Source organism: Micromys minutus (genome assembly GCF_963924665.1).
Source record: "Micromys minutus genome assembly, chromosome: 10".
NCBI classification, from domain to species: Eukaryota; Metazoa; Chordata; class Mammalia; order Rodentia; family Muridae; genus Micromys; species Micromys minutus.
This window is the reverse complement of record NC_137979.1, coordinates 9,692,119-9,714,607: the sequence shown is the minus strand read 5'-3', so window position 1 is coordinate 9,714,607 and position 22,489 is coordinate 9,692,119. Positions and strand designations below refer to the sequence as shown.

Genomic DNA, 22,489 nt, shown 5'->3' with positions numbered 1-22,489 from the left:
AAAGAAATATTTTAAAAATAATTTCCACCAGTGTGGTACACTTGACTTCTTATGACACGGTGTCACCAGACAATGCATTTGACCCTTTCCTGATGACAACTGTACGAAGACAGAGGACTGCTATTTCTAACTGGCAAATGGGTAAACTGAGATCTGAGGCTTGGTAGCTAGTTGAAAGCTTGCCAAGAAAGAGTGACATCGGGGTACAAAGCAGGGTTTAGATACGTCATACTCTTTCGTCATAAGCCTTTCCCTCCGTGTATTTTCCTTTTCTCCTCTGGCAGTGTTCCACCGGTGATGATTTGAATCTCACAGCATTCTCCAAAGTGACCAGAGGGAAGATTTCTGGGGAATGCTCTGAAGCCAAACCTTCTGATCCAGTGGCAAAAACTATGAAGCATGCTCATTCTGTTTGAGGGTTTCTGTTCGGGGCTTCAGTGTCCCGAAGAAGGTCAGCTCCACTCTATGCAGCAGCAGGCTAATTAAAACTTATTATTTTATAAATTGTGAGATTCCTCTGAAGGGGAAAGAAAAACGGAGCACATCCTCCGCCATGTTTCAACTGAATTAATTAATAATTTGAAGCCTAATTATCAGCTAATCTATTGGAACATGCCAGTCTTTCGGATCTGGTTGCTGTTTGCAATTTGCAGGCGATTAGTGGCAGTTGGGAGGATCGGAGAACTCATTAGGTCAGAAGAAGAAAAATGTGCATCAGAAGAATAGGGCATCCCGAAGGTTCTGAGGGGTCACTTGGCGACAGATGAGGGCTGGTGGTAGTTTCTTCCTTCAAAGGCTCCGAGGCCAGTGCATTTTTTTTTGTGATTTGAACTGAGCATGCTTTTGCACAGCTTCTGTGCTTTCCCAAGCAGCTGGGTGTCCTAGAATAGCAGATGCTGTCACCAACCTTTGGTGCTAGCCTACCAACACTGCTTACTGCTGAGCCATACTCCCTGGATGATTCTGTTTCCTTACAAGTAACAAATTCTGGTGGAACTAACTGACTTCCATGGTCCCATTCAGCACTGTGGATGTGGGATATGAGGGACACCACAGGTTTTCCTCCATTCTAAAGAACAATGTTGTTTTTGCAAATGGTCTTTTATGGGTGAGATGTTTGGCTTTTCCCATAAAGATTCTAAACAGACACCATTCATTAAAATGCAAATATCTTGAAAAGATGATGGGTTTAGCCATTGACACATGAGTCTAAATTAACCTTTCTCATTAAGCCCTTCTGAGTTCCAACTCTGACTTTGAAGCAATGGGGCAGCCAAGGCAAGGGAGCTTTAGAGGGTAGGAAGAGGGAAAGCCAGGATAAGCTAAGGCTGGATTGCGGGCAGGGCAGAATTTAAGGGTTAGACAGATGTCCAGACCCCACATTTAGGCACAGACCATGTGTCATAATTCAACATTCAACTAATAATGTTTTTGAGCAGTATTGTATAAAATACCAAGTCCCCCACCTCTTGTCTCTCTCTCTGTTTCTCTGCCTCTCTGTGTCTGTCTCTCTGTCTCTGTCTCTATGTGTCTCTGTCTCTGTCTCTCTCTCTGTCTTCTTCTCTGTATATATTGTACTCAGCACAAGATACCCTGACTAAAACTGACCATGGCTACATGTTTGGCTTAGTAAGTTTAACATTTAAATTTTCCTTATAGATTAAACCATGGTAAACATCACAACTGAGTGGAACATGAAAAGCTAAGAAGACAGACAAGGGCAGTGAACACACTTTGAATGAGGCGTGAACATCGGCGGAAGTGGGTTCACAGCTGTATGTGTTATGGGTTCAGGTTTGATGGTAGCTGCGGTCACTGTGGGAAATGAACTGTGAAGTTCATGAAAGTGTTAAGCAGAGACTTTAGTGCACAAGCCAGCAGTCCCTTGCCTCGGTGTACCTCACAGGCATATTTATACCAGTCCCAAGGTGATAATGACTTAGAAGTTCACCAGCTGTGTAATGAATGTGCGTGGCTGGCTCTCTAGAATGGACGACTGTCTGGCAATACAAAAGGAATAAACTGAGATAGAAATATATCAGTGATTGTGTGAGGCTGGAGAGTGAGTCGTGTAATGACTATTGATAATCATGGGTTTGTGTGTGGGGGGGTGATGGCATGTTTAAAATGAAGCTGTGATGGCTTCACAATCCCACACATTTACCCAGAACCATAGAACTGAGCTCTGTAAGTTAGTGTGTGGTACCATGTGGTCTATGGATTTAATCTTAGGACAGTCTCTGAAATGTGGGTGTGAGTACAAACAGAACATTGCGTTTGGCTCTGGAGAATCGGAGCTAGAAGAGTCAACACTTATGACATAGAAGATAAAAGGGGAACCATGACACAGGAAAAACAGACTTGACAGAAATGACAATTGCCAAAGAAAACTTATACAGATGCAGTGTATGTAAAAAGTATGAGCACACCAAGGATTTGGAAAACCAAACCATCTTTGTGATATAGAAAATAATAGCACGCAATAAACAGCTGCAGTGTGCTGAAGTGAGAACATTTTTTAAGACACAGGCTTATCTAGACTGAATATAAAATAAAAAAAAAAAAAAAAAAAACAACCCAAAACCTCTCTAAATTGATATTAACATGGGACACACTGTAAGGCAGTTCCTGGTTAAAGATTTGTCAATTTCAGTGTAATTATGATTTAAACGTCTGAACTCATGAATAGTAAACCAACTATTAAGTTCAAAACCAGTTGGATCCAGACATTTAATGTCCATTCCAAGATGTGGTGATTTTTTTCCCCTCACTCCTAAAGCCAGAGCTGTTAAGAGGGAGCTAGAATGAAGAATAAGGGCCTGCACTCCAGCCTCCAGCAAGCTAACCCCCAAGAACAGGTTCATGGGCAGTGAGCTGCAGTTTGAAAGGGGACCTGTGACCACTGTCATGGTCAACTTCAAAGCTTCAACTGTCGAGTTGAAGAGAGTTTACAGTTGTTGTCTCAAGGGAAGAGAGTCTCAGTGAGAGACTGTCTCATTGGTCTGACTTCTGGGCACATCTGTGAGGGTTTCTTTCTTAATCATTCGATTGCTGTGGGAAGAACCAACTCACTGTGGGTGGCACTGGTGCCTAATCGGGGTAGGAGGACTGCATTTAATAAAAGTGGGGAAGTTTAGCTGAGCACACGCAAGCCAGTCGGCGTATGTCTATTTCTCTCTGTTTTGGCCTGGATGGGGTGTGAGCGGCTACTTCACATCCTTTTCTTGACTCCCCACAGCGATGGATGGATGAGAACCTGGAACTGTAGGCTGAAACAACATCCTTTGTCCCTTAAATTACTTTTTTGACAGGGTATGTTTCCCTCTCCCCTCCACAGCACCAGAAAAGAAACCAGACGGGAAGGATGGGGGGAAAGTTACATTTGGTGTCTCTGAGACTATGCGGGGCCCCTTTCTCCCACATGGTTTCTGTCAGGTGGGTGTGAAGCAGGCTTGGGCGAGGGTGTGGGAAGCGCAGGACTGGACAGCTTAACTTGCTCTGCTCTACTCACCAGATTGGCGAGGATGTAGTGGTACCCGATGCCATTCTTTTCCAGCTTCACGATCTGAAAGACAGAACGGGAGAGTACTCATCAGCCACCCCCCGACAGCTACAGTGATGAAAGCAGTGACGAGAGCAACTGGTGTCCCGCCAGCTACTTACAACACGCCTTCTTGGTTCACTCACCAACGGTGATGCTGTTAGCATCTGGGAGGGACGAGGAAGAGCTACGCACACTAACTCAAGCTCCTTCACATGGTGCAACTCTGGAAAGGTGAATACAGGTTTATCCACCTTTATTTATTGAATGCTGCCTAGTTTTAGGGGTGGCAACCCCTAAGGAGGGGGCCTGAGTGCCCACTGCACTCTTTCCATATGGTTTTCCTCACACATGGCACAGGAATCTTACGTTGCTTGGAATTGGCTGTTGTTCACGGTGGCATGTGACAGGGCCGCTCAGGTGGTCACATAGGCATGAATCCACATGCAGACACCATCTCTGTTTTCTGCCTCTGAATTCTGTGTCTCCTCGACAAGTGTTTTAGTACTCCGATATCAATAAATCGTTTAACACGAGCATTGGGAGGGAAGTCTAAGTTGCTCTCTCTAATCCCTCATTGTATCGGATGGAATTGACTTGAAGTGGGCAAGTGAGTTTCCCAGGTCCCTGTGCGGTCTGCTGGTAACCGAAGGACAGAGAACTCTGACGCCGAACACTCTATATGGCACCAGGTTACTTTTAAGGGAAACAGTCAAGTTTCCCAAATGCCCCCTGTCTTTTTAACTTTTGTTTTATTGTTTAATTGTGCATTTCTGTTTGTGTGTATTACTATACACTTAAGCATGTGTGGGGGCACACGTATGTGTGCATGCATGTAGAGGCCAGAGGTTGATGGCAGGTATCTTACTTGGCTATTCCCTTCTTACATATTGAGGCAGAATCTCTCACATGATGCAAGAGCTTGCCAGAACAGCTAGTATAGTTATCCAGCTTGCCCTGGGATCCTGTCTCTGCCTCCTAAACAGAGGGATTAGAGCTAAGAGGGTACCCAGCATTCATGTTTAGGACTCTGCCCCTTAAATTATCTTGAAGTCAGGGAAAGGGTTTGTGGAGAGAGCTTCCCCAGGTTTGCTGGGCTTGCTTGACACTAGACTCAGGAGGAACGGCTGAGGCGGCACACCTTGGTTCTGGCCACAGCGAGCCTCATAGTAACTTGATCTATTTTCTTTCTTTCTTTCTTTTTAAAACCATCGGATTGGGTTTGTATATTCTGCTTGATGTCTTCCCCTTCGCATTCCCTACCCCCTGTGCGCTGCTACAAAGAGACACAAAATATGTGAGAGACACCCCAGCTCCTGGCCTAACTGAATAAATTCTCAAGGTTATTAAGATCCACATTCAGACATCTCCTTAATTGGATGTATGTGCATAATGGCTCACATTCTTTTTTATGTGGGGAGTAATTAAATGCACACTCACACGACGCATATGCTGGAATAGAATTGAGGCTGAAATTCCAGACACTGGAGCGCAGAAACCACCAAGGTGATGGTTTTATTAATAATTCTTCATTACTTTTCCATTTTCTTGTCAAATGGCATGCCGTCTCCTCAACAAGGAGACACTTTTATCAAAAGCCCATTCAGCTCCGAATAAACACAAAACAGCAAATAAAGATATTTCAGAGCCCACGACATTCAGGCAATGTGGCCGTGGGAAAAAATATTGAAACACAGGAAGAAGGAAGCAGAGGAAAAATCAATAGAGGATGACTTTGGACCAATAAAAAAGAGTGACATGTACATCTCAACCTGATGGTGGCTTCCACACTGGTCCTATCCAATGGCTGACTTATTACTTTGACTCATTTTATCTCAAAAATACTAAAACCCTAACCGCATGAAGCTGGAGCACAGTGAACAGGGAATGGAATAAGGTACTTGGTATGGGAGGCTCCCCATAGTAAACAGGACACAGGTAAATGCACACAAGGTCACTTACTAAAAAGGGTATCGTGAAGGTAGGTTCCTTTCCTTCAGTGACCTCACAGACTTCATCACCAGTGAACGATGTTTTTTGGACTTTCTTTATCCAGGGACTATATGTGAAGGCCCTTGAAGGTCTCCCCAACTCTTTTCATGTGTTCTGGGTGCATTCTCATCTCACCTCCATGTGATTAGTTCAACAAATACCCTCTGACCACAAACTTTATGTTAAGCACTGGGTGATGTGCTGGGCTATAGTCAGATAGCAAGGAAAGGTTCCAGTGACCTCGCTGAGCTGAGATGCAGTTTCAGGAGGCAGCCAGATGGTAAATGTATAAATAGATGAACGAAGAAGACGTCAGCAGGCCATAAACACCACAGAGACGATAAAACAGGCCGGTGTGATAGATGGCCCTGGGAGCTTCTGGACCACTCTCACCTCGAATTCATTCTGTCCCCAGGGACTGGATTAGATCATTTAGTGTCTTACATATTGCAAAGAACATGATCCAAATAGCCCTCTTTGCTGTACACATAGATATTTTAGGCTTATTTATTTTAATATTAATAAAATTTTATATAAAATTATGTTTATTGTATGCTATGTATGAGCGTCTAGATGCTCAAATGCACATCACTTATGTGCAATGACCAAGGAAGCCAGAATGGCATCAAGTGCTCTCAACCACTGAATCATCTCTCCAGCTCCAGAAGTTATACATTTTTAGGCTTTAAAATCTGTATTCTGCCTATGACAAAAACTTGTAGAACTTAGCTTTCTGAGCCTGTCTTACCTCACTTAGTAGTTCTGCCCAATTTCTGCAAGTGAAGGAATTTCCCTTTTATTGCACTCTGGGTGAGACTCCTTGGTGCATATAGAATACTCTCTTCACTCATTCATCTGTTGCTGGGCACCTTGGCTATTGTGAACAATGTTGGACGAATCCCAGTGTCTACATCTCTGTGACAATCAAAGGCGTGTTTGGAGTGGCTAGATTGTACTTATATGGTAGCTATATCTTTAATTTTTTGAGGCACATTCAGTCATGCTGGCTAGTTGATATTCTTCAAGTAGTGTGTGCCTTGTTTCTTCTTTATTTTTTTTAATGATTTTTTTTTTTTTTTTACTAGCAGCTGTAGTATTGGCTTTCTTCCTTCTTTTGTCTTCCAAGACAGGGTTTCACTATGTAGCTCTGGCTGGTCCAGAACTCACAGTGTGTGCCAGGCTGGCCTCCAACTTACAGAAAACTGCCTGCCTTTGCTTCCTGAATGCTGGGACTCAAAAGCACAAGCCTTTATACCCAGCATTGCTTTCCTCTTCTCAGCTGTTTTGTTTTGTATTCAAGAGAAAATCTTTATGTTTTAGTGCACATGATTTATTTTGTGTGTATCTGTGCGCAGGTGTGAGCATGCGAAGGTCAGCGGCAAGCTTGCAGGGATTGGTTGGTCGTCTCTCCACTGTGCAGTTTCCAAGACTCAAGTTTGCATTTCTGGGCTTTGTTTCCCGCATCTGCACCCCCTGTGAGAGCTAACCGGCCCAGTTTTAGCCATTTCGACTGGATCAAGCAGAAACTCGGTATGAATTGTACGTCCCTCAGGGCTAAGAATGTTGAACGGATTTTCACCCATCTCTTGCTTATTTATGCATCTTTTGAGAAAAGTCTGTTTGCTTCAATACTGCAATTATTGATTGGACGATTTTTTTTTTTTTTTTTTTTTTTAGTATTGAACCTTATGTGTTCCTTGTAAGTTCTGGATTTTAATCTCCTTGCTGATGAATAGTGAATGGTTTTATTTTCCTATTCTGTGGATTCTTTCTTCCCTTATTGTCTCTTCTGGAGTCCAGAAGATTTTTAATTGTGTATAATCCCATTTGCCACATCCTAACCTACTGCGGGTTCCTTACAGAGAGAGAACTCAGGCAATAAGTAAATTTAAATGTTTTTCCTCCAATTCCATTTAGCAGATTCAGAGTTTGGGGTCTTAAATGAGTGAATGTCTTTGATATACTTTGGGTTTATTTATTTACTGTTTTACTGAGTGAAAGAGAGGGGGATCCACAGTCATTGGTCTACTTGTGGGAATCTAGTTTTCCCACTCACACTGACTGAAGAGATTGCTCTTGTTCTGATGTGTGTATCTGGCACCACACTCCTGCTGGTGTGGCTCTATTTTTAAATTCCCTACATTGTTTCATTTGTTGTCATGGTTTTGTGGATGGTTTGGTCACTCTGGCCCTATGGTATAATATGAGGCCAGGGGCTGCATTTTCTATTGCTATGAATTTATATGAAGACTGTGCCGACTTTGAAGGTCACCTTCAGCTCAGTGCCCATTTTCACATTATAATTCTGCTGATCCATGAAGGCAGGGGGGCTCTTCCATCTCTATTTGTCTTATTCACTTATTTCTCCATGTTTTGAGGTTTAATTACAGAGAACTTTTAACTCCTTTTTAGGCTCATTCCTGGGTTGTTCGTGTTTGAGTATAAAAAGTTTCCCATAGGCTCATGTGTTGAACACGTGGGCTCCAGCTGCTGGTGCCATGTGAGGGGGTCATAGAGTCTTTAGTAGGTGTAACATTGCCAGGCGCTTTGGAGCATTATGGCCTCCTTTGATTCCCTGTTCTCTGCTTCCTGTATGCAGTTGGTATGTGATCAGTCAGCTCCTGGTTCCTGCTACTAAGCCCTGCCTACCATCCTCCCCACCATAGGGGTCTGTCCATCTGGAATTCTGGTCCAAAGTAAACTTTTTCTTCCCTGAGTTACTTTTTTCTGTCAGAATATTTTACCATAGCAACAACAGGGGAGCTAATACCTATGTATTTTTATTTCTAAAGTTAGTATGAATGAAACTTAAAATTCATTTTTTATCAAGTACATTATAGATGTGTAGGAGAGCTATGGATTTTGGATGTTATCATATCTTTACAATTTGCTGAAACTTTTTATCAGATCAAAGAGTCTCCTAATAGTATCTTTAATCTTTCCAGTATGGGACCATGCTGTCTGCAGATAGAGATAATTGGACCTCTTTCTTTCTAGTTTGTGTTGCTTCTATGTCTCCCTTTTGCTTTATAGCGTCAAGACTACAAACACTGTATTTAATATGAATGAAGAAAGTGGACACCGCCATCGTCTCATTCCTGACTTGACCGGAAATGGTTGCTGCTCCCACCACTTTGTACAACATTGGTTGTAGGTTTGTCTCAAAGCCTTTATTGTGTGGCGGTAGATTACTTTTCGTCCTAATTTCATCAGGGCTTTTGCGTTGAAGGGATGCTGGATTTTATTTCTGTGTCTATTGACATGATCATGTAACTTCTGTTCATTCATCTATACACGTGCTGTGTTCCTTTGATTGATTTGCATATGTTGAATCATCCTGGCATGCTTTGAGAGGAACCAACCTGATTATACTATCTGGTCTTTTTAATAGGGCTTTAAATTAGTTTTGCAAGCATTTACTGAAAAACGTGTAGTTTTTTTTCTTTATTTCTGAGAATTTAATACACTTTAACCATGAACTACGATATTATCACGTCTACCTTATGCTCCTCTCAACTGCCCTCAAATTTTCCACCAACATGATCCCCTCACAACTTCATGTCTTTTTATTTATGCATGTAACCCACAGAAGTTCAGTTAATACTGTCCATCTGCATGGTGTGTGGCCACCCACTGGAGTGCAGAGATGCTATCAATGCCCACTTCCTCAGAAAAGAACAAGTCTCTTTCCTGAAAACTCTCAACTACAAGTAGCTCCTCAGTGACGGGTGGAGCATGAAGGTCACCTACCCATCTATGCTGGGCTTTCTGCTGGATCCTATGCAGGTAACCATATAATTTTTGATGTTTGTTAAGAAAATTAGTCTTCAGTCAGCCTCCCCACCTCTCTGCCGTCTCTCACCCCTGTACACCCAGTATATCCTTATTTTGCTGTGGTGTCAAAGTAACATTTTATGCAATGACTTTAGTTATGTTCCTTCCCTTTTTTTAGCATATGAAATAGTTTTTGGGAGCTTTTCTTTAAAGATCTGATAGAACTTGGCAGTGATCCTTTCCAGTCTTGGGCTTTTCTTTGTTGGGTGACTCATTACTGCCGTTCTATTTTCGTCGCTTAATACAGATCTGAGGAAGTTGTTTTTACCATCCTGATTTAATTTGGGTAGGTCATACGCTTCTAGGAATTCAGTTATTTCCTCTAGATTTTCTATATGTTCAGAACACAAGTTTCAAAGTATTCTCTAGTGGTCCTCTGGATTTCATTGGTATCTGTTATAATGCTCCCTCTCCCCTTCGTCTCCATTGTTGCTGGCGTAGGTCATTCATTTCTCACTCTCTTTTGATTAGTTTATGGAAGGGCTTGTTCATTTAGTTTTCTTTCTTTCTTTCTTTCTTTCTTTCTTTCTTTCTTTCTTTCTTTCTTTCTTTTAAAGGGCTTATGTCTGTTTCTCTATCTTCCTTTCCTTTTTCTGTCTTTTAATTTTCATTTATTCATTTTGTGCTCAAGTTTTTGTTATTTATTTCTACAGATTTTGAGGGTCTATAGATTTTATTGTTTTAAACCTTTGAACTATATCAAGTTATTCATCTGAAATTTGAATTTTTTATGTAAGGACTGGTAACTCTACTTCTGCAACCCAAGGGTTCTGATAACTTTTGTTTTCTTTTCATTTGCTTCTAGGATTTGGGAACCATTTCTCCCTGCTTTCCTCTACAAACCACTGATTATTTGAGATTGTATTATTCAAAGTATTTGTTCTTTTATAGTTCATGCCATACTTTTCCTCTTGGTTTATAGTTTTATTTCACTATGATATGCTATTCTACAATGAATGAATTTGACTATATTGTTGAAACTCAACTGCTTGTCTGAAATATCATTGGTTTCAGAGAGAGTGCATGGGCTGTTGAGGAGAGAGAGCTTGTTCTACAGCTGATAGGTAAAATGTTGTGCAGCTGTCCTCATCTCTTTGGCTAAGGCACAACTTAGAGGTTTATTTGTTGATTTTTTAAACTAAATTATTTACTTATTCATGAGTGGGATCTGAAGTCACTTGACAGCATTATTTCTGCCCCTGCAGTTCGCTTCTGACCAGCTGTGTTTCTTTTATGAACTGGTGTGCATCGATATTTGGCATATACATTCCTGGTGGATTGTTCATTTAATCACACAGCGGTGACCTTTACTCCCTTGGCCTAATTTTAGTTTTGCATTATCATGCACACGTATGACCACTTCTACTTGTTTAGGGCTTCCATCTTCCTGGTCTACTGGCTTTCTTTCTATCATTTCCAACCTGTGTCTTTTGATAATGTTTCTGATGGACAATATATTATTGGGTATTGTTTCTTAAGTTGGTCCAGTCAGTCTTCATTCAGTTGTAGGATCATTTATATTTAGAGTTATTATGAAGAGACATTTCTGATTCCTGGATTTTCTTGGTTGTGTTCCTGGTCCAATCAGTCATTGTGTGTTCTTTTCTCTGTCCCCTAGTCACACCAGAGTTTTAGAATATTATCTATTCCTCTCATGATGCACTGTACTCCTGTGCTTGACAATGTCCTTCCCCCTCTGATTCCTTTGTGTACACTAAGTCTGTGAGTCGGGCTGGTTCTCTAAGGCTACTGATATTCCAGTTTGTACACACACTGAAGTGGCTAGTTTCTAGCCCACTGGTGTCTCCCAGGCATGCCGAAAAGAAGATGCAAACACAGCGAATGAGATCCACACAGCAGGTCAGTTTCTGTTCCTTCAAAACCAGCTCAGCATTAAACAGGCTACGGGTAGGATGAAGCTGTGAAGGTTAATTACTCCACTTTGAACCTCAGAGTCCTCAGTGAACATCGCAGCGGACAGTTAGATCAGCACAGAGATTGCGCCTCAAGCTCAGGGCTAGCTAACATCTCTGTCATCATTCTCAAGTGACGCGCTCACCTTTCTGGCTACCAAGGGCAGTGGTTTTAGCTTATTCTGTGCATAAGTCAAAGCCTCCTGCTCCCTGACATTCTTGACATGTCGGCATCAGGCCTTCCCTTTCCTCCCAGTTGTCTTCCATATCGGGGTTATGGTTGACTGCTTCTGGGCTCCAAGTAATTCTTGTTTGTAATCAGGGTCAAAGGGGAGCTCAGTTCTAAAGGATAGATTTCCTCTCCAGATGGTATCAGTCACAACTCATGAGATTCGAGGAGTAGAAAATTGGACCCCCTCTCCACTCCTGGTTCGTGGTGGAGCAGTGGGCTACATCAGAACCAAAACCAATTGGAGGCTTCAAAAACTGTGGTACTGGAGGCTTCAGAAAGCTGTAAGTTTTCCCCAGGGTAGAGTGCTGTGGTTCTTTTTCATCTTTTCTCTTTGCTTCTCCCCCTGTTGTGGGGCGGTGAGGAAGGTGGGGTTGTGTCCCAGTCTTCCCTATCCGTTCAGCTGTCCTTCTGTTTCTCTTCACTGTTCAGCCATCCTGCCCCTCCCCATGATTTCTAATGTTCTTCTATCATGTCTCTTTTTATACATAATAGTTATCCTCACCATTGGCTGTAAAGTGTGGGCACAAGCTATCAGTCGAGTGGCCTCAAGGACCCTCTCAAAATTTTGGTCTCTCGTTTTCAGACTATTAGAATAATTTCTGTTTTTAGACTATTAGAATGAAATAATTTAAGATGGTTATAAACAACAATGTAAAAATGTCACCAAATGAGTCACTTCCTGATGAAATATGTTTGTCCTTGGCAGAGGAAGTAGCCATAGATGTACAGGTAAGAGAATTGTACTCTGAGTTGCATGTTGTCTTTGCGTATATATGCATATAATTGTGTATGTGTGTGCCCATGTGTATGTATGCTCCTGTGAGTTTGTATATACACACATGGACCTTTACATGATGGTCAAACTTTGAAGTCATTTCCCAGCAGCTTTCTTGATTACTTTTGGAAATCTGGGACCCAGGGGACATTCCAGTTAAGCTAGTGTCACTGGCCAGTGAGCCTCAGGGATCAACCACCCATCTCCAGCTCCCAGTGGTGGGATTAAAAACATGCGTCACTCATTCAGCTTTGTGGGCATGTGCTAGAAGTTGAACTAGGTCTTCATGCTTACGCACCAGGCACTTTTCTAATGCAGACACCTTTCTAGCTTCAGAAAGTTGTATTTTATAATACAATTAACAAAAATATATATGCATGGGTGTTTTGCCTGCATGTATGGCACACACCACACATGTGCTTTGGTGCCTCTGGGGGCCCAAGAGGGAGCTGGATCTCCTGGGACTAAAGTACAGATGATTGTAATTGCCATTTAGTGACTGAACCAAACCCAGATCCTGTGCAAGAACAGCTAGTGCTCTTCATCTCTGAGCCATTGCTCCAGCCCTGAAGAAAGTGATATTTTTAAGATACTGGACCATACTACCAAGTCTAGCTGCCTGATTTCTTTTTATGTTAGCGGTGAGACTTTTGAAAAACAAAATGTGACAAACGGCAAAACCCTTTTCCTCTTCTATAACAGGGGACTTGGTAGGTGCCACTCGATCTATTGTGTAAGCATGGAAGAGCCAAATTCAGCGCCTTCTTTCTGCTGTGAGCGCCCAGAAAACGGCAGCGGGACACAGTCCAGGGGAAACCATTGCTCTAGTAAGGACACGTCGAAACCATCCATCTCTCATCCCAGCTCTTCCTCCACACCCAGGTTTGCAGAGTAGGACCCTTTATTTCTATCTTGTGGATAAATCCATTGATCGTTAGAGAGGGAAATGACTCATGAAGCCAGCATAGTTGCTACTATGAATAGCAGCAATGGGCAGCATTTCCACACATCGCATCCTATGGGCAGACACCCAAGTACATTTCATATCCTGGTCCTTCTGGTCCCTATAAAGACCTTCTGGAGGAAGTCAACATTATCCCTGCTTTACAGAGTGTAAGATGTGAGCACATTACCAAACTAGCACCAGAACTAGCAAGCATTCAGCTTGGAAATCTAACCCCGGCTGGTTTGGTTTGGCCTTTACCTGTTACTCTACGCGGTGTTTCACACCCCAGCCTGGATATTAGCACTCAGTAACCTGACTACAGCCCAGAGGACCTCGGTCACCATAGAAACAACTTTGTGCTGGTTTCTCTTCAAGAGCAAACCCCAAATCCACACTTGACACTGCAGAACACACAAGGTTAATGCCTGAAAGAGCCCATGGCTTCCAAAGTCCCCCCTGCTCTGTTGTGGAAGCTTCAGAATGATTGCTGATCTGGTGGCAGGATCCCTGTAGGGGGGACCAGGGTCTTGAGGGCCATTAACTAGTCCTGTCATGTTGTCAAGTACTTTAAAAGCCTATCTTTCATTGTATGGCACTGTTAAGACATAACTGCAAGCTTCTTCCTTGCTAGTTCATCTGAATACACAAATGCAGCTCAAAAAGACAGTGATCTCCACAGAGGCATTCCTGGCGGGTATGCAGTGCTTTCTCTGATTCTGACAGCAGAGCAAACACAGTTGAGGGGCGGCTAGATGAAGCCACTGAGGTTACAGAACCTATTCGTAAGATACACCCATCCTTCCTACTCCCAAAGGCAGAAATTGTTCAAGAAAGGAGTGGAGAAGAAGGTGGCCCTTAAAATAGGTCAGCTTGCCAAGGCTATGTGATTCCCAAGGCTGGATCTGTGGGTGACACTACTTCAGGCTCAGGCTGAACGTAGGAATTGGTCTGCAGCCATGGCTCCGTAGGTTCTAAGAGACAATGCAATCTAACTTTAATAGTAAGCTGGGGCACCAGAAGTAAGGCTTTGGTCGGTCAGTGTGAGGACCACTTGGAGTGTCCTATCAAGGCTCCCATGGGCTTTGCTGCTTCACGAGCTCTCAGATGGAAGTTTTAGGACTCTCAGATTGTGAAATGGAACACAACAAGTTTCACCTCCTCAGGAGCCCTCTTTAGTCCCCCTTTCTAGCACCCACAGCAGCAGTGCCCCCATCTTCCCCTCAACTACCTCCAGTCCCCGTCTTGTGGTCCTTGTTGCCTTAATTACCTGGCCCAGGATGGCGTTGAGACGTTCTGACTCACAGTCCACCACCACCAGCCTCTCCTTTTTCTTCTCCAGGTCTTGAAAGAGCATCCGGTATCCTTCCTCGGTGGTTGTCAGAATGTTGACAGCCGTCACCTGCCAGTTCTTCTCCGCGGCTGTATCCAAGACTCTCTGCAGAACCGACAGGCCTGCAGCAGAGGGGACGACAGAGAAATGGCAGTGTCAGCATTCACGGGTGACATCCGCACCTGCCTGAGCTTGATGCAGCCCACCCCTACCTCCAGCAGGCACATTTAGCTATCTCTGTGCATGCACTTCCATGGGATGCTTGATGCTGCCTATACCCACTTGCCCTGTGCACACACTGCTATTCTTATTTATTTCCCTAGGAGGTCACTGCTATCTTCTACCCTATTTCTGTAGCAAGCACAGCTCCTGCTCTCTGTGTGTCTGAATGCCATGGCAGCAGGCACCTGATCTTTTTCTTTCTTCTTTTTTAAAATTCTGTGTGTAGGACATGACAGACAATAAGAAAGACTGTTGATTAAAAAAATACCTTTAAAGACTTAGATCTGAAATATAAGCTAAATTACTTCGATGGGCTCACTGTTTGTGTGGATTTTGTTTTCTTCCAGGCTCAGGTGCCTGCCTCACAGGGCTCTGATAAAGATTAAATAGGGATGTTTGGTGTGGGCTGGTCTGATGTCTTAAGAGTTCTCTAAATGGTAACTATTCTTATTCTGGGACAGTGGTACTCTGAACAAGAAGAGTCCGAGAGAGGCTCATGCATATGAAGTTCCTAGTTGGTGGCACTGTTTGGGGAGGTTATGAAATCTTAAGAAGGTGGGGTGTGAATAGAGGAATTATGCTCCCCCCCCAGGGAGTGGGTGTTCAGGTTTTATAACTTTGTTCCACTTCCTGTTCTCTCTTTCTCTGCTTCCCCTGTACAGATGCAATGCATAGAGCCTGGCTTCCTGCTCCTGCCTCCATGCCTTCCCCACCATGATGGACTGACTATCTCTGAAATGATGATATGGAAAAAAACTCTTTCTTGCTTAAGATGCTTATGTAAGGGCATTTTTATCACAGCCACAAGGCAGTAACTAACACAGGGAAGTTTAGTAATTGCATATTGCCAACTTAGTATCTAGAGGTAGCTAATAACAGTTTGTAAAATTTAGATATGGCTCTAATAGCTAATATGTTGTCACACAGTAGGTGCTCAGTAAATCTGCTCTGTATTTCACCACTACTTTTTCAGTAAGATAGACTCTGTGGAGGAATCTGTTTCTCAGCACTACTCCTCTTCTCTTGCAGACACCCAAGGTGTCCTTGCTTCCTTTTGTGCAGCGAAGGACCACAAACTAAGTGTCATGTCTCAATGAAAATGTACAGCTTACATGCCAGGAAGCCAGAACCATGTAGTTAGTGGAGCTGGTTGCTTTCTTAGTCTCTGAAAAAGAATCCATCCTCTTGTCTTTCCAGGTCACATTTGTCTGCTTTCTCTGCTCATTTTCTTTAGCTATGGTTCATCTTCAAACCCAGCTGTGATGACCTAGGCTTTCTTGTTCAATCTGTCCACAGCTCTCCTGACTCCCACTGTTACAGTTAAAGACCTTTGAGATTTGTACAAACTCCAGTGGAGCATTCTGGAACAATCTGTGTTTTCAAAGGTCAATTCTTGAGCAACCTTTATCACATCTGTAACATTAACTCCCCGTTGACAAAAGCATTCACACATTTTTTTCCCAGGTTCAGAGACAAGGAAATGGGGACAGGGGAAGTGGGTCTTTATTTTGCCAGTCACATTGCTGTGAATCTTTTGTATACGTTGCATTTCTTATTTGTAGTAACACTGCTAATTCTTTCTATAGTGACTAGTATAATGTCAGACCTCGGGAACTTCTCTAGATAGCTTCTGGTCTGATTTTCTACATTGGTTTATTCCCAGTGAAAGGTGTTTGATGTGAGTAAGCCACATGTTTGCTGAACCTTCCCTGTGTGTGTATTGCTATTCTTCTGGCTTTCCTCTTCTATATCACTGGATTCTAGAGAGCCAATATTGTTCTGTGCTCCCCTGCCTCAGTTTCTAGACTTTAAAGTCTCAGTCCATTTACCTCTTTACACTAATAATAACAGTGTTTTTTTTACAGGACTAGGCCATGCATAAGAATGCAGGACAGGGCAATGGCACAGCATAGGGCTCAGAAAGAAGAGATCCTGTATAGAGGGTGAGAGAATAGAGAAAATGAGATGTAATGCAGAAGTATGGGAGGACCAGGTAGGTAGATGAAATAAATAAATGTGCTGTAAGAAAAGGAAGCTACAGAGAGTAAAAAGTATGAGAAACAACTGAAAATGTGATTGCAAACTTTAAAGGGAGAGGACTACAAGCACTGGGGGGAGGGATGATGGTGATGATAGTAAGAATGAATGATAGTGATGAAGATGATGATGGTGGTAGTCATGATAGTAGTCATGATAATAACATTGATGATAGTCTGGAGAGTGATAGGGGTGATAGTGATGACAATGACAATGGTCAAGATAGGGGTGGTGACAAAGATGATGACAGTGGTTATGGTAAGGATAGTGATGATAAGGACATAGGAATGATGACAGTGATGATGATAGCAGTGGTGGGAACGGTGATGATGGTGACAGTGGAGGTAGTTATGGCAGTTTACAGTGATGATAGTGATGGTGATGATGACAATGGTGATCATGTTGGTGATAATGGCACAGCTGCTGTTGATGGTGAAGACGATAGGCAGCAGATAAGCATATATTGAGGATTGTGAATACATTGAATACATTGTAGGCAATGAATAAACCCATTTCAGCCACCATCTTACTAAATCTTCATAATACATTCTTGAGGTAGTGACAGTTCACCTTTCTTTTAGTCACAAAGGAATGAAGTCATGGACGATTGGACCCACTATATGGGTGATGAAGCTTACACATTAAGAACCCGTCCAAAGTCCCAGAGTATGGGTAGAAACTTCAGTTCAGATCTTGTTCTACTTTACCCTCTATTAAAAATACTGTGAGCTATGGGCCACTTTGCTGAAAACCTTGAACTTGGTGACATAAGAGTTTGGTGAATGGTAGCCCGGCTTGATGAGCTAGAGGATCCCTCTCTCAAAGGATATATGTCCACACTCTGAGTTCAATAAGGCAGCCAAAGAATCATCACACACAAATAATGCACCTGGTTCACTTCCCTGTGTGTTCTAAGGAGACAGAGAGACATCGTTCCTCTTTCTGCTGGTAAATTTTCTCCACCCCTCAACAATCTTCTTTCCTTAACCCTTAGCTTACCCCTGTCAGCATCATAAATGTAGACAAAGGTCTGCCACTTGTAATGATCAATAATGCTAATGAGAGCTTCCTGTAGTTCCGGGCGCAGCTGAAGGACAAACTGATTGGATGTGTCGACGGGAAAACTTGGAGTAATGAAGCACACATGGAGGGCCCCACAGAAGGAGGTCAGCATGTTGACAGTCCTTCGCTCATAAAATCCAAAGATGGCGTAGACTCCTTTGGAGAACTGGGAACAGACTAGAAAAGAAGACGAGAAGGGTTAGTAAGGGGCTGGGGAAAAGGCTCACTAGATAAAAGCATTTGTTGCACAAACATAACAGCCCAAGTTCTGATCCTATCCATGGAAGCAGTCAGGCATGGTTGCGTATACCTGTAACCCCAGCATGGAGGTGTAGAGATATGAAAATTCCTCGGTCTCACTGGCCACAAGCAAAGCCCAAAATAGTCATCTCTAGATCCAGTGAGAGGCCTTTGAAAGGAAAAGTGTGCAGAGCAACAGAGGATGATACACCATATCCTCCCCTGGTCTCTGAACATGTGCACATAGGCTCACACACTTGCACATACACATGTGCACACATGTATAAATCCCAAATTAATTAATAAAACTTCTTAAACAGATGGCCAGATGGCTCAAAAAGTCTATTTAACCAACCATCACTAACCATCTGCTGTCTAGCATCCATCCTACCAATCAACCATCCACGCATGCCTTCACTGGTATTCAATCTGTTCAAGAGCTCATTGATCATAGCATCTACCCATTCTATTCACACTTTCATCTGTGCAAGCCCTCATCCATCTGTCTACAGCTAGTGCCTATCAGATGACTGTTACAGACCAGCAGTCATCACAATCATCAATCACAGTAGCCACCCAAAGAAGCGCTTTCACACAATTAACCCCTCTTGTCACTACAATGATCCAGAGGAGAAATGAATGACAGGAACATTTTGAAGAAGGTATGTTAAAACCCAGGGTTGAAAATGAATAGGCCTATGTGTGCTGGGAAGATGGTGTGGTAAGTGAGCAGTGAACTGACCATGCAAGTGTGAAGACACGGGTTTGGACATGGAAAGCTGGCGCAGTAGTATGTTTGCCTATAATTACCGTGATAGTTAGATGGGAGGTGAGACAAAAGATTTCCTGGCGTCTCTTAGGCTAGCTAATCTGCACACACTGGAAAACAACCAAGGAACCCTGTCTAAAACAAGATAGAAAGGATGAATATCTGAGGTCGTCACTTGACTTCCATGTGTGTTTCACACACACACACACACACACACACACAGTTATGCACACACACACAGTTATGCACACACACACAGTTAATGGACATGTTCATGTGTTACATCTAGGTCAAATCCAGGGTGGTTAGATACGCTGATGGCCTAGTCCCCTTTCATTTCTTCACACACAGCTTTTAGGCAAAGCCTAAAACTGCCACGGGAGGGGATGGGGGCGGGCAGCCTACTGCTGCTGGTGACAAGGGTTCAGGAATGCAAAACTGGACTCTCTCCTTCTTGCCCTTCCTCTCAGTGTATGCCTCCTGTTGATGTTTATGCTGCAACCATGCATCTTGCTAGCACGTTTTCAGGCCTTCTAGAGGATCAGCCAGAGCAACAGCTTAGCCATGTAAATACCCTCACAGGATCCATTCTGCAGAATCCAGCTGCTATGAATGCTGGTTTGCATCTGATATTATTGCTGCTTAGAGTGTGATCAGACCAAGACTAAGGACATGGGATTGGGCTGTCTGTCAGTCTGTCTGTAAAGTTCACTTTTCTTTTCTTTTTTTTTTTCTTTGAAGACTTTATTTGCTGCTTTCATATTTTTTCCCACCAACACTCAACCCATCAAAACCATTCATGGACAGCTGGAAGCAATGTAGGAGCAGCCCAGGTAGCTGGGTGAGTGAGTCTACCCTGGTCCAGAGCATCCCACAAGCACCAGCGGGGCAGCATCCACTCAGGAACCTTCAGCTGCAGATCCCGAGGGGCAAGCCACCTCCATCACTTTTCTATATGACATGAGATGGATCATTGTCAGTCTTCATCTCAGCCAGGGAACTCTCCTTACTTCATCCAGAGACGAGAACTTGAGTGTGTTAGAATGCTGAATTCCCAGAAACCCATAAATGGAATATTCCTAGAGAATTATTATTATTAATGTGTATTATTATATTCCCTGAGAATTTCACACACAAATACATTGTATTTCATTTACAGACATCCCTGACAGCCACAGTTCAACTCCTCTCAGGTCTGCCACTTTAAACCCCGGCTTCACATTTCTCTCAAGGTGACTTGTTTACTGACTGTTCATTCTAGACTGAAACATCATGGGGCATCTACTCTAACCAGCCCTGAGGCTGTCCCAGAAACGGACGGTGATACTCATGGCTTAAACTTTATGCTATGTGGTACTTTAAATTAATATCCATTGTTCACATGCTTTATAATGCTCAGGAAGTGTTTTAAACTTTTTGGATATTTTTTTGTGATTGCTCTAAGAAAAAAAATTTCTAATTAAATTTTAGTGTAGTAAAGAATGAACTTTATTACAATAGACTGCTCATCCTGTGTGTTACTGTACCTTGATCACTCACACCTTCTCCCTCATCGCCTTCTTCCTCTCTCTGTTACATCCCTCATTCTCACGAACAACTCCCATATACACATCTTGAATCTAGATTCTTCGAAAAATGAAGCATGATTAAAACTGTCTTTCTTCTTCCTACTATCTCCCCCTTTCCCTTATCATGGGGCTTCTTCCTTCCCCGCATAGTCTCCTTACTGTCATGTGCCCATGCACACACAGCACACACAGACACATATGTTGAGGTTTGGTCTGTTGCTGTGCATTGTAATGCTAAGTGTGGCCACCAAGACCTACCTCTTGGTTGCCCAAGAGATGAAAGAGTGCACACAGACCAAGTGACTCTATGTGACCTTGCCCTCAAGTTACTTCTGATTGGTAAATAAAGATGCTGACAACCGGTATCTGGGCAGTAGAAACATGCTCATAGGCTTGGGGTCTGAGGAGAACCATGAGGGAGAGAAACAAGTGAGAAGGAGAGAAAGTCACCATGGGTTAGAAATCATGAAAACATGGCCCTGATGGTTGTCCAATTAAGGGCAGCCCAGATGAAACATAAGTAATAATTTTAGGTTATCCATAGGAAAGTAGAATCTAATAGCATAGAGGGTAGCTGTCTGTACAGTTCTAGTACTGATTAAGGCTTATTGTCAGTAATAAAAATTGTGTGTCTTTTATCCGGGAACTAAATGGTCAAAAAATGGGGTTTAAACCCAGTTTGAGATGAAAAATTTTTGTAACACACATGCACATATGTATACACAAACACATATTTACATGCACATATATATGTGCGCACATGGTTTTAAATCTAGGATAGATGAGAGGCATCAGGGTATTTAGGATTTAGTGGCGGAATCCATTTTCTCCCTGAAGTTAAAGGAAGCCTATCAATGAAACAAAGCAAAGTCAAACATTAGATATCAGTTTACTTCCTTGTGGTTCTGAGATTCCCATTGCACAGAGGGAAAGTCCCTGGGTATCTGACCTTGACATGGAGTCTGAACAACTCCCTTGTTGACCTTTCATGCCTTGCTTGTTCGATGTCCCCACCCCCTGATTGGCCTTTCTGGATATCATTTTGCACTTTGATTCCAATGCTCTTTTGTCTCAGGGACTCTGCACTCTCTGTTCCTTTCTAGCAAGTAGGGCTGTCCCATTGCCTCTCTCCTCTGTGGTCCTGTCTCAACTTGTCTTGCTTTTCCAAGCAGGCTTCTTCCCCCTCCTCTCTCACTACCAGCCTCTGCCTCCATCCTTAATCACTATGTCACAAGCACAGCCTTGGCTTCTGTCTGCATCTGTCGCTGTTTTGTCCCACACTCTTTCTCTGAATATAGTAATTGTCTGTGTCCCGGAGCCAGCAGAGTGCTTGGAACACTGTAGGTGCTCAAGAAATATTTGATGAATGGACTCATGCTGGGTACGTGAGGGGACATTCACATGACCCAGAGTAGGTGGTGGAAGGAGGTAGTCTCCTGAACCTTTGTCCTTTGCCCTGGGTGGCTTTCTTCTGAGGTGGCTCCTTAGCCTCCTCCACTCAAACTATTTTTTTATTCTGCCTAATGAGACTCACTTTCTGTGCACAGCCCACAATAGGCACCGCCTTTAAATGCCTATTGTAATTACCAGACTCAGGTTTTTCATAAGTATGAATTTTTTTCCACTAGGAAGCATGCGTTGTATATTATCCACTCATGTTAAATATAGATTTGTCAAAATGCACAATCCATCTTCTGGGGGTTGGTGTGCAAAGGAAGCACATAAACCCTGTTAAAATATTAGACTAGGTTCCATGGTATTTTTAGTATCCCTTCTCTCCCCTTAGGGCAGTGAAATACTGTCCTGTGGCATGAAAATTCCAGCTTCCAGACCTATTCCCCCATGCCACCTTCCACTTTCAGTCAGTCAGATCTCTGGGGTCCCAGTGGCTGTGACATTCTTTTGCTAGAACTTTAGTAGAGGTAGAGGGGAAAGTGGGTTGTAGGGATAAAGGAGAAGGAAGGGTGTGGGGGGGGGGAGGGAAAGGATGAAGTAGGGAGGAAAAGAAGGTGAAGTGTGGGAAGAGAG

The 22,489-nt window shown here is 43.0% G+C and overlaps 1 protein-coding gene across 5 annotated transcripts in view; it reads right to left on the bottom strand.

Annotated features, from left to right (window-relative positions):
* GRIA1 (glutamate ionotropic receptor AMPA type subunit 1) overlaps positions 1-22,489 on the bottom strand; it is a gene marked incomplete at both ends in the record, with an annotated part of 304,357 nt that overhangs the window by 121,025 nt on the left and 160,843 nt on the right. For 4 of the 5 annotated variants that reach the window (XM_080924568.1, XM_080924567.1, XM_080924569.1 and 1 more), the window contains 3 exons: positions 3,512-3,565; positions 14,501-14,685; positions 17,822-18,061. In XM_080924568.1, coding sequence (XP_080780694.1) covers positions 3,512-3,565; positions 14,501-14,685; positions 17,822-18,061 — 479 coding nt within the window. The remainder of the gene's footprint in view (positions 1-3,511; positions 3,566-14,500; positions 14,686-17,821; positions 18,062-22,489) is intronic. The other variant, XM_080924570.1, reaches the window with a different exon arrangement.